This window comes from Lepisosteus oculatus, chromosome 2, assembly GCF_040954835.1.
Source record: "Lepisosteus oculatus isolate fLepOcu1 chromosome 2, fLepOcu1.hap2, whole genome shotgun sequence".
NCBI lineage: Eukaryota > Metazoa > Chordata > Actinopteri > Semionotiformes > Lepisosteidae > Lepisosteus > Lepisosteus oculatus.
In genome coordinates, this window is record NC_090697.1 from 61742494 (window position 1) to 61756015 (window position 13522).

The 13522-nt window shown below is 36.6% G+C and overlaps 1 protein-coding gene across 2 annotated transcripts in view; it reads right to left on the bottom strand.

Annotated features, from left to right (window-relative positions):
* Positions 1-13522, bottom strand: part of ush2a (Usher syndrome 2A (autosomal recessive, mild)) — a 409409-nt gene that overhangs the window by 279256 nt on the left and 116631 nt on the right. For both annotated transcript variants that reach the window (XM_015346259.2, XM_069180084.1), the window contains exons 22-26: positions 5837-5963; positions 4938-5039; positions 4639-4827; positions 2031-2161; positions 314-587 (exon numbers count right to left, since the gene is read on the bottom strand). In XM_015346259.2, coding sequence (XP_015201745.2) covers positions 314-587; positions 2031-2161; positions 4639-4827; positions 4938-5039; positions 5837-5963 — 823 coding nt within the window. The remainder of the gene's footprint in view (positions 1-313; positions 588-2030; positions 2162-4638; positions 4828-4937; positions 5040-5836; positions 5964-13522) is intronic.

The following is a 13522-nucleotide window of genomic DNA, read 5'->3' on the forward strand; positions in this document are numbered from 1 at the left end:
TGTTGGATAAAACTGAATGTCAGATAAGCGAAGGTCGGATATTCGCCACTCTACTGTCAATGCCTTTTCCATAAAAAATTAATGGGTTGCAATTTTGTTTGCTGTGAGCAACATGTTGAAAGTTGTAGAAATAACAGATGTACTGTAACCTACAAATAAAGCATTTATTAATTTCCTTGTCACTGTATATAACATGGAGATCTCAATCCAAACACAGTAAAATTGTTTATCTTGCCAATCAAATCCTGTTTCTTGAAGAGACTTCCAGCTAATGGGATCAAAAAAGAAAAAAACATCTTCTAGCCTTCCTCACCATGTTGTAGACCTAGACTGTGGAAGGAATTGTAAAGTTCAGCTGGAAGTCCTCCAAGATATATGGGTGAGTTAAAATTCAGTTCCTCTTCCACAGACCCTGCTACTTGCTCTGAAAGCTGATTCAGGGTGGCCTCCACAGATGAGCCCTGCTTCCTCAACAACACTGTGTTCCAGGTCCCGTCACAGTAAGACAGACCAACCCACAGGTTTACTTGAGTGAAGTAATGATTCCACTTAATGATGAAGCTCAGAGTCCCACTTTGCAGCTCCACCTTGAAAATAAAAATATTTTTTTAACAAATGGACTGATTTTTCCTGTAGCCAGAAAGTTAACAAATGGCCGAATATAATTCATTTCCTTTGAAAAGGGTCCATTGATCACAGTTTCCAGTTAATTACAAATAAGTACCGTACCCTGACCCTGAAATCCAGGCTCAATAGCCAAGCAACAACATCAAGAATAAAATACCTCTGCTAGGATTCATATACTCTAATAAAGTTATTCTTTACACTTAATTAGCGATCTTCTGGACACTCCACTATAGATGCTTTACAGCTAATGGGGATTCTCATCCACCATCACACACCACCAATGTGAAGCACACACCTGGATGATGCAATGGCAGCAAGAGTGCACCAGTACACTCAACACACCTCAGATATCAGTGGGGAAGTGAACAGAGTGATGAAGCCCATTCATAGATGGGGATTATAAAGAGGCCGTGATTGGTAAAGGCCAATGGGAAATTTGGCCAGGATGCCGGGGTAACACCCCTATTCTTTTTGAGAAATGCCCTGGGATTTTTAATGACCACAGAGAGTCAGAACTTCGGTTTTATGTCTTATCCGATGGATGGTGCATTTTTACACTATTGTATCCCTGTCACTATACTGTGGCATTAGGACCCACACAGATTGCAGGGTATGTTCTCCCTACTAGCCAAACTAACACCTCTTCCAGCAGAAACCTTAGTTTTTCCCATGAGGTCTCCCATCCAGGTACTGATCAGGCTCACAACTTCTTAGCTTCAGTGGGCTGCCCATTATGAGCTGCAGGGAGGTATACTGTAGCTGCTGGCTAATATGGAATGAACTTATTGTATACCTGCTCCTCTGTAGGACACCTACTCAAACTTATTTAACACTTGTTGTGGATTTTATTTTCACAGCTTTTAGCTTTTTGCAGAAATATTTTATAAATGAATAGACACACTAGCTACAAACAAAACAGGTGTGAAAAAAAAGTTTTTCACTTAATTTGATCATTTAAATTGAACTTTGTTGAAGAAAAATGATAAACATTTACATGGCATCGTCATTTGCAAGTTTTCCCTATATTTTATTAGTACAGTAGTACATTTCTATCACTAGAGCTCAAATGGCCCAAGCTGCTACAACCACGAGACCAGCTCCATGGCTTGAGGGATTCAAATACATTTGAGATACTTCTTGGAAGCAGACATAATAAGAAATGAATTCATACGATAACTAATACAACTCATCTTCAGGTAATCAACTAATCTCATTTTAGTAATATAAGGATAATCTACACAGTTCTATTTTTGCAGTAAAATTAAATATTAAGGCAATTTAGTGAACCGTAAGATAATTTCCTACTTTTTCAAATATTATGCGTCTTGAACAATTCAGAAATTTTACCCAAAAAAAAGTTCAGATCAGTTTTTAAAACACAGCTTTGCTCCTGCAATACCCACAATCACATAGCCGTGTTCTGCTTCATTATATGCAAACAACAGCAGGCCACTCAGCTGGTCTGTTCTGAAATCAAAGGAAATCTCAAAATCTCCTTTTCCAGCAAACACGAATGGATAAAGTTCCAAATATCCTGAAAAAAGAAAAAAAAAGCTTTATAGTACATGCAATGCTTATATGGACATTAACAGCAAAAGACATTTAAAGCAAAATAAAATTTAAAAATACAGTACTCTCTAGGGGAATACAGTCACCTTCAAAGGGATTTTTTTTTAAATCTTTTATTCTAATTCTCTTTTAATTAATGCATGGGCGAAGTAGAACTGCTACAGTAAATTAAAAGGGACCAAATATATTAAATGATTCACACACCCACCTAATTTTGTTTTTATTAAACATTTATGTACGGTACATGAAAATTAAATGGATTTTATTTGCCAATTTTGTAATAATTGAAAATACACCTGATATGTTTTTACTCTACAGGGACTTGACAACTGATTTCATTTTTTTTCTTTGCCTCATATTGTCATGAATTTTTTTTATTAGCTCTTGTTTTTAGTCATTGACAAGAAAATCTATGACACATTGCACTACTTTTTGTGCTCCATTTCACTGATGAATGAGCGATATTGTAATGTACAATTCCAGACATATTTTATTAGGTACCATAGACACCAGCTCTTTGTGGCTGCCAAAATGTATTCATCTGAGCTCAGCTGAACACCCATTTACTGCAAGAGAAAATAGCTAAAAAAGCCAAACAAAAAGCTGTACACATGTACAAAATTGTAATAACCTTTAAAACGTAAAAGACTATATGATATATACAGTATATATATACTGTAGTATCATGATCTAGTTTATATTTGTGTAAAATCTTAAAGAGATTAAAGTAAACATACTGTATATTGCAACTAATAGGGGACGACAAATTTGAATTTGAAAAAAAATCAACACCAATTATAGGCATGCTTTGAATTTTGGGTTTTGCAAAAAAAATAAATAGAGATCCGTGGAAATGTTTAACTTTAAAGAAAGTAAACACAAGTATTTAAATAATTTCAGAACTTAATTACAGAACCACCTGTTGAAAATACCTAACACACCTGTATTAAAAGACACAGAGAAGATTTTTCAGAATAAAAGACCGTGATAATAAATTTAACTACATCTTCTATTATATTTTATCATTTTTAGAATTTATTTACCTCTCACACAATAACCACTGGATAACTACTAATAAAAAACTGTATTCTTTAATAATTACATCTTTGAGTCTGATAGTAAACAATGTGATCAGAATTAAACACTGAACAAAGAATTCAATATAATTTAGAACTAAGCAGTAAAACTATACAGTATGTACAGAGGTCTCATAAAGCAAAATAATATGCCAATATGCTTATCTACAGACTATTTACTATCTTTATACTTTCTTCTGATGACAGATACCTTTTCCTATTCCTCAGTGACCCCCTTTTTATGTTTTTTTTTGCCTATGCTAAGATCTTTCTGCAAGTACTCTACAGAGAAGCAATGTATTTAATATCCTTATGCTGTATATTTTATATTAAGCTTAAAATCTTCTTCTTACTATTTATCTGTAACATTTCTTGTTTTTTTAGTTGCAAATTGGGAATCTCATAGGAGAAAAGAACATCTATTTGCAAGCTACTTCTAATTAACAGTGCCTGGAAGGTACAAATTAATTAGAGAAGATGTAACTTTTTACTACTAAGCTTATAAATGTAAGGGTTGCCTAATAATTCTGACCTACAGTATGTTGTTTATACAGTATAAAAAGCACACAAACATACTGTATGTAAATTACAGTAGACTGGATATATTTTAATAACAATGCAATGAACTGACACATATAAATGGATAGCATACATTGACATTAACTTTCCTGGCTGAGCAAATGACAGTGCTGGCCAAAGAATAGCGCTGTCACAACCCCACTCTCTTATGAGAAATGAGACAAGAAGGAAATGGTGCAATGGTGAACTTAGAATAGAGGGAGGGGTGGTAGAAAAGATTCCAGCAGAGTTGTGTGCCATAGGGGAATATTTATATACAAGGGAGTGAAAGTGGGACATATGAATATGACCTCCTCCTGAATGTCTTTTAAATACAGTAACACCATTAAAGCAGTTTGGTCAAATTCTTATAACGACGAAACAAGCCAATGAATACACAGTAAAGGCTGGCTGAGGAAATGACAGTACTGGCCAAAGTTCAATATTTGACCTTAATTAAAATAGAACTTTGACAAATATGCAGATTGAAATTTTCCAACCAAATACCTGATGGTGGTTTACCACTGGGTAGGCAAAGAAATCCTGTAAAAAACATATCCTCATAGCAAGTACCATATATGGAATTTGACATTGGCATACCAAGTATGCGATCAATTTTGACTTATTCTTTCATGTTCTGCTAGTTGAAAGTATGCCAACATATTGTTATGTTAGTATGAAGGGGTCAAGTAACATTTTCCTCAAAGTTGCAAGCTTGCCCACATAAGGTGTACCTCTAATGCATTTCCTTAGGAGATTATGAAGAAATGTGCTGTAGGAGCATACAGTAACACTTGGTGAGTTGTACCTTGTCCTAGGAAATGAGCTCCTTCCACTGTTTGAGTAGGGCAGCCTTCCCAGCTGTGATAGACACCACCTATCTCCTCTGCTCCCTCCCAGTCCAATGGCTCCCACACTTCACCTGGAGAGTCCATCTTTTTAATGAACACATTGGTGATGCAGCCCAGAAAGTTCCTGTCTGTGAATTTGGTGGGTCCTGGGGGTGGTTTATAAAGTTTATATTAAAGGATGCTTACTTATAAGATTTTTTTCTTTAACACTTAATACTTTTGATAAAATGGGATAGATGATCCTAGAGCACAATACCTGTATCATCTCTTAAAATTAGAAAGCCTTGTGGAAGACCACCAATAAAGATTCCAGTGTTCTCACCGATGATAGTGTTACCACTTGTAGCAAAAGCAGATCCTTCGTGGGAAAAAAATATAAGACATGAAGCACTTCTTCTTAAAAAAACATAAAACAGTTTAATAATGACTGGAAATGTGATGAAAGATCCAATTATTTAAGTGTAACAGACAATGCTTACAGGGCTGCAATTATTGTATCTGACAGTAAGATAGCTTCTTAGTGCTATATATTAAACATTCATTCATATTTGTAAGTGGTTACTAAGGTTCTTGGTAATTAGTTAACTACCAAAGAAACTAGTTGAAAGTATATGTCATAAATGTTTATTTCCACATCTCTATAGAACAAAGTTGCAGAAATAAGAATCCCGACACTGTCTTAGATGAGCTAATTTACCTTAAATATGAAAAAAATATTCATAAAAACAGAATGATGGGCTAATAAAACACAAAAAAATCAACAAGTATAGTTAAATAAACTTGTTGTATAGTTAAATAAAATATTTAAATTGCTGAAAAAAAATTCAGAAATACAAAGAAACAGAATACAGATATCTTGAACCTCTGAGAAAGTCCATTAACAAGCATGGTGAACATGTGAATCAACAAGCCCCTGTGAAAAAGGTGCAGGTCCTTGGCTGCATACTGTATCTTAATTGAAATGCAAGTTCAAAAAGGGAAAAAAAACTATTTTCCTAATTATTCTAATCTCACAATGGAAGGCAAAGATTAACCTTGATAATTCCTCACCTTGGAATTTGTAGAACCAGGGTTTAAAAGAAATTGACAGAAAAGAATCAGTCTCAAGGCAGGCTATGAATATGATGAATCTAAGCATAGGATGTTAACTATTACCTCTGTATTGATTGTCTACAATGATTGTTCCCACGGCCTTGTTTCTTGTAGCAATCACATGGTGCCACTGGTTGTCATTATACAGCTTTCCTTCATCATTTTCAGGACTAACTGCCACAGGAGATGCCTTAGAAAAAAGAAAAAGAAGAATTCCAGTGACTGCTGATTCTTTTGATATCTTTGAGTATTTTGAATAAATGAAACACATCCCCTCATCATCTTTTCTTTTCAAGATTAAGAACATTCTATTCTTTTAACCTCTCTGTGCGGGGCATTCTTCTAAGCCCAGAAATGTATCTTTGGTCACTCTTTTATTAGAGTGTTTCCTGAGTATCTTTTTTTTTGCAATACAGTTACGAAAATTATTTTCTAAAAGTTTAGTATATTGTACATTTTGAACATAATACCCCTTGATTTAAATTCTGTACTTTTAACTATAATTTAACTCTACAACCTACTGTAACATTCTGTTTGCCTTTTTATTCTTCTCAAAGCATATAAGGAAAATTATTTGTCAACATAAATATATAATATTGTTTCCAATGTACAGGTTGTAGTGTTTCTTATTTAGTTAAAACACTTTGTTTAAATACTTGTACTTGTATATATGAAATGTTAATTGAATGTTCTGGATGTGCAGAATGGTCTTCACTTGTTTTTAACCTTTGAAATGGTCTTATTTTCTCTATAGCAAAGAATTAGGTAAACACTTCAGGAAGGAAGGGAAGAGTCAGCACGATCCTGCGACAAGTACAGGAAGAGGTAAACTAAAAGTAGTCAAACAGTAGTAGTATATTCCTGGCCATCATGGCCAGTAAAACAATCAAGAAGAAAGCAGCAAGCCAGGACAGTGTTCAGCCAGTAAAGAAACGTGTACTTGTAGAGGAAAAGTAGCTTGTGTTCAGTGCAGCAAGGTAGGAACCAGACTCCAGGAAAAAACACAGCCCATGGAACCCAAGGAGGAAACACCAGTGTGTCAGTGGAATGGTGGGCTTCTACTCCAAGCACACACAATAGCTCTATATGTTGTGCCATATTTGATCCAAACAGTTTCAGGAATGGCTCTCACCCGAGGTACAGCATAGGAGCTCCACCTGAATTAATATTTGCCTCCTGTGAAATTTCAGTCCAGTGAAGATCAGAACACTACAAAAGAGTCTCATAGGAATGTTAAACCACTACTGTGGGATTTTAGTCTGAGATCTTGGTGTGTATATGTCAGCCTCTGGCAGGGGCTATGATGGACATCCCTACAGGGACTAAGGTTAGGGTCACCCTAACAGGAGCAGGGTCAGAGATCATACAGCTGGAGCCAAAGCAACATCCGAAGAAAAAAAAAAAAGTAAGATTGTAGATTTAAAGTATTTCTATCAGTTGCTCTGGGGATTAAGGCCGCTTTACTCAACTGTGTCGGGCAGTGCTGCAATTCACAAAGCCCTTAGACATAAAAATATAGACATTGATGTAAATCGTTAATACATGAACAGGTCTGTACATGCTCTGCTGTTCTCGCAGTATGTGTGTCAGCCATTTAGCAGGTGCATATAGCCTCTATACATGCATGTAGACACAGGAATAATGCACCTCCGGGCATGCTTTAAACACACAGCACCAGCAGGAGAGAAAGAGCATGTGAGTGCAGAGGTCTCCAGTGAACGGAAGGAGCTGTAGCAAAATGGGACCTCTCCTGAAGCCTATCTTCCCCTTCAGTTACCACCATTTGGCAGAGTGGCTAAATGGGGATAGGTTGTCACCACCAAAGAGTGCAGTCTCTGGTAGGGAATGAGTGTGCTGAATGCTTGCTTTCAGTCTTTTACAATATCTCTCATTTAAATAAAGGTGGCATACCTCATGCCTTTTAATTTACACATAGGGCTGTGTTCTATGAATTGTGTGTCCTTCATGACCTACCAAAACAATAGGATATATTACAATATGATTAAATTATATACAGACTGGTTGTCAGAGTGAATATCTTACTGAAATGCGATCAAAAGGGGGGATTTTCTCAGTTAGCATCACCTTATAAAACTAAGAAAAATAGGCAAATCAATTTCAAACCTTTTTCTTTAAGATCATATAACTAGTATCCCATCTTTAGGACAGATCTTTAGGATCTTTAGGGGAGACAACTATTATGTTTGTAATGTTTTCTTTTGTGGAGCTATATTTGAGGACTAGAGTTCTTTTAATTTCAGAATAAAACAAGTAAAATGAGGCTTTGCAGGTGACAGAATGGTAGCCGGGGGAGACTTAGAAAGACGAGCTATTTGTATTTTGTTGTTATGTACTGTATATACACAGTAGACAGTATACTTTACTGGAGAAAACATCATATACGATTCAGTCTTCACATTGGTGAAGCTTCAAGATAGGCTTTCACCATCATGATTACAATGTAGGGGATTTAGTGTGGTTTGATGACCCAGTCAACTCCTGGCTCAAAACTAGGAACACCCAATCTGAAGTTCTGTATACAACTGTGGACAGTACAAAATGATAAGCAGAACACCAAGTAGTACACCACAACAGGCTTAAACCCTACACACCAGGGAGATATCTACAGCATTGTGCAAAAATCCAGCAGAACATGCCTGGCTACCTGTATCCTTTGACAGCATTGACAGAAGCATTGCTTCCATCAGAATCATAATCTTCTGGCTCTAGCCCTGTCCTACCTGCTACAACGGAGCATAGAAATAATTCACAGCAAGGTAGTTTATCATAAAACCTGCATGTACCATCTGCTTCTGCTTTGTGTCTTCTTCACAGCGCCAGTGTTTTAGCACCATTGCCAGGAGATTCAAGGCTAACACGTAATGAGCATCATCTTCTCTAAAGGATTATAAACTGACAATGTGGGACTTTATGGAGTTGTGTCCAACCTACCAAAGTAAAGCCAACTGAAATTGAATAGTTTTGGCATGTTTGCAATGTGTTGTTTTGTTACAAAATTACTATTCCATTTAGTTTACTTATGAAAGAAAAGGTGTTTTTAAATTTTAAAATAAAACAAGTACTAGATCTACTGAGGGTGGCAGTTGGAGAGAGAAAGATCGAAGAACAAGGGAAATCTTATACACCTTGTATTTAATCTTCATAGGTCCTTTCTGCCTGCCTCAGTTTTTGTTGCCTCCCGTTTTTTTTTTGTGTTAGTGTGCCATCCAAGATGTTGGGGGCTTAAATGACTTGAATTTTCTTTGACCATCTTATCTTCAGTCAAGACAAACCTGAAAAGGTTCATATTTCCTGAACTAGGTAAAATGGATGATATTCTTAAAAATAACAATCCTTCTTAGATTTCTGGCTTTGAGAGAGAAGAACTCGTACATGGATAGGGCTCACAGAATCTGTTGGGACTAATGCTTTTCTTTTGTTTTGGAATGTATGAGGGCTATTTTATGCCGTGCAGGAATAAAATAGATCCTATGTTGGGTCTCATTAGAAACAACAGGATGTTTGTAGATTTCTAAATAAATGTTAAAGTGTGGCAGACTCTTTTTTGCAAAGAAACAAAATAAAATGTTGCTTTAATTGTATTGTGAAGGAAATACAACAAACACTAAAGTGCAATAAAAAAGAATGCATTTTTTTAGATGCACATACAGATGCAGCCATTCAAAATGCACGGTACAACCCCGTACTGCACAAAATTATCCACAGTTCATCGCTATGATTGGCTGGCCAAAATGACCAACAGGGCCACTCGTGGTGCATTGGTTGTCAGTGAAACGATTTAATCATTTAATCCTTTTACTGTGAATGTTTTAATCCGCTTAATATTGGATATTTATATAGATATTTACAACTAAAGGGAAATTTTAGTAGCTGAGCATAAAAATAAGAGGGGCATAACGCATCTGAAGGTCATAAACAATATTAATTTAGGAACATAAAGATATTATGTAAACTGTACAGTATATGGCTGGTATTGGTAGTTTAAATAAAAAATACACACCAGTATTCCACTTTCTTCCTAAACATTTTAAACATCAAAGTCTTTCATTAGGTTACATACTGTGGTTATTTTGGAAAAGTTTTTATGTGCTCCTTCTGAATATATTAAGTTTATATACTTCATAAAAAGTTATAATGTTTTAACATTTCCTATGAATATTTGCACTCGTTATAGCAGTAAAAAAACACATACTTTTTAGAATTTAATTGATAGGGAATATAATATGGAATCACGTATCTAAACTAATAATGATATAATTATATTCATATACAGGTAGCTCAAATGATCACAGTAGTACACTTTCTTTGTAAATGTGTGCATCAGTTTAACTCATTCACCTATGATTATGTGTGTGGTGTAATGGGTTAGGCATGTACCTTGCATGCTGGAGGTTGGGGGTTCAAACCCGGCTGTCACCATGAAACTTCTTTTAACAAACATTTCTTTGAAAAACTAAAATAGCAAATATTATGGACACTATATTGACATTTTTTATATTTCTAAATATCACAACATGATATTTGTGTGATATCGAAGCTAAGTCATTTATTAATAACTATGAATAATTTCAAACTGCTACTGTACTGCCACTACAGTATAGATTGTGGGAAATACATTTACTTGTCCTGCATCAATGTTTAACTCGTTCAGAGCGCCCTACATTACAAATTCCAAGCATTTCAATTTGTCTATTGCTACAATATTGACAGCAATGTAGTTAAAAGGAACATGTCAAAATGTTTCCAAAATGACCACAAATGAACGAGTTGAGGGATTTGATAATAATAGAGAAATCATAACAATGACCCCGTGTTGCTAATCATGCATACCAAACTGTACTGTAATTAACTTTCTTTGTAAACACGTTTTATTTTTAATTTGACTCATTCATGCATAATGAATTGTGAGAGAGTGATAGATGGAGGTTCTTGTCAAAAGCGATTTTGTTTTTAAACAACCTGAGGGGAAGGAAAAGTGCCCACGGTAATTTTGTTCACTGACAGACAAAATAGAATAACGTAGAGTACATAACGTGGTTATGTATCGGGAAAGTTTGCAAATGTTGTGATAATTGTACAGTATATGTGTTTGGGAACACATTCATTTTCGAGCAGGTAATTGCTAACTCCTGCTGCCATAGAGTGTTTTGGAATCTACATGCTCTCCCTACATAGTTATCGACAATGAAAATGTCTCTGGAATAGTCATACTGTATAAATGATAAAGTGATGCTATGGAGAAAAAAAATTGCAACAGAAAGCAACTGATTTGACATGTACAGTAAATGTGACACCTGTGGCACACTGAGTGCATATCCTACAGTGTGAGCACATTTGCAAGGCTATTGGAAAAGGTTGATCCAGTTAACAGTCTTGGTGTGGTGAGTTTCAACTGTTTTCCTGCTAGTCTTGGGCGAAAGGAACCTGTCTTTCACTGGAAGGTTTGCCTATTCTACTCTTAGATGAGAATATAGGGCGGAAGGAAAAGTGCCCGCGGTCATTTTTTTCATTGACAGACAAAGTTGTGTTGTGTTAACAAAAACTCTGCTTAACAGATTCGCTTGTAAGAGCAAGGTGATTTTCTGCTATCTAAAACAGCTTTTAAAGTCACACAATGTTTGAGTTAGGCAGGAACTCATCATTGTATCTTATTTTTTATTTCATTTTTAAAAATAAATATAAGGCAGTGAAGCGGCAATGCTTGTTAATAAGACAGAATTAAGTGTTGTGGTGCTTTCCCAAATGAGGCCCCATCTCTCTGTTCATCTCTGTGGTGCAGCCACAGAGAAGCTATTCATGCAGGCTGTTTTAAAGATGTTTTCTTTTGATAAGGGACAGCTCCCAAATGGGGATGCACTTAGCTAAGCCTGGCTATCATGATCAATGGTCATCCATTGGCGCCTATCTGTCTAGGGAGTGCCAGATGGACATCTGGACTGCATTCCTAAGTGTCAGGAGTAAGTGACTCATATCTCACCTTGATCAACCAATCAGGGACTGGTAGGGCCGAGTAACCCATGTGGGACTCTGATGCCCATGGAACTTTCAGCCATTGAACGAGCTGAAGTTCCTCCAGGTAAAAACAGGCAACACAGAGGGCCTGAGAGAATTCTGTGGACTTTTCTAAAGGGAATTCAAAGGAGAATTCCAGGTCAGGACGGCCCAGGAGCAGAAGGCTCCCAAGGGCAGGACATTCTCGCAGCGCGCCCCCTGACCATCCTGAGACTCAGCCCGGACAACCACGGAACGGCCAGTGTGTCCGAGTGCCAGAAATTTCCTTTGTTCTAAGAGTCTAGAGCGGAGGTTGCCAGAGAGTAACCAGAGGATCCACCCGAGGTTAGCTTGGATGAGTATTCAACTTCACTGCATTACTGCTCGAGAATTCAATTGTTATCCCAACCAGTTGATATCAATTTAATTCCTAAGAGTTATGTACTTGTTTTGAGTATCCAATGTAGAAGTTATAACCAAGTGCATTTACGAAACGGTCTAAATGAATGATATACTGAACGTATGTCTTCTTGATATATGTAACTCTTTGTAACTGACTGAATACTGTATATACCTTTTGTATTCTTATAACCCTCTCGATAAGATCTGTTAGGTTTATATGCATATTCTATGTATTAATAAATGTATCCTCGTGTATTAGTACCTGTGTGTGTGCGTTGTTTGAGTTATATTGCATGGTTGGATTCTAAGGCCATCAAAAGAATCATTTTGTGATTTACTGCTACAATTAATAATTGTCTCAGTAAATGCCCAAACCCTACAGAACTGGTGCCTTCAGAGAGCACACTAAAGCAGCCAGCAATCAAATGTCCTGTTTTTTTCTTAGTACTCGTTTTCCATAATCTAGTTTGAGTCTTTGTGTAAGCTGTACAGATGCAGCTATTCAAAGTGTGCGGTACAGACACGTACCGGAGGTAATTGTACCGGGTACCGCGGTACGTGATTGGTTGACCGACAGGGGCACTCGTGGTCCATTGGTCTGTCGTAGAAAGATTTACAGTAAACGTCTTTACTGTGCCCGTTGTAGTATTGAATATTCATATGGAATTTTACCACTGAAGGGAAATCTTAGTAGCTGAGCATAAAAAGAATAGGAGCATACTGCAACGCGTGTGAAGGCCATAAACGATATTAATTTTGGAACATAAACATACAGTATATGGCTGGTCTCGGTACTTTAAAGAAAACATACACACCAGTATTCCATTTCTCCCTAAACATTTTAAGCATCGAAGTCTTTAACTAACGTGATACCGTTGTCAATAAGCATACTTTTAGAATTTGATTAAAAGGGAATATAATATGGAATCGCGAATTGAGAAATTAATAACGATATAATTATATTCATGTACTGCAACACAAGAATAGTACACGCGGTACATTGTTGATAATGTTTCTGTAGTGCTTTTTCAGCACTCTGCAAGTGACCTTGGCGCTGTGGGTTAGGTTCCTGACTCCCATGTCACACGGTCTGTGATTGAATCCCACTGTAATTAATTAATTGCTTACACTTATATAGCGCTTTTCTGGACACTCCACTCAAAGTGCTTTACAGGTAATGGGGACTCCCCTCCACCACCACCAATGTGCAGCATCCACCTGGATGATGCGACGGCAGCCATAGTGCGCCAGAACGCTCACCACACATCAGCTATCAGTGGGGAGGAGAGCAGAGTAATGAAGCCAATTCATAGATAGGGATTATTAGGAGGCCAT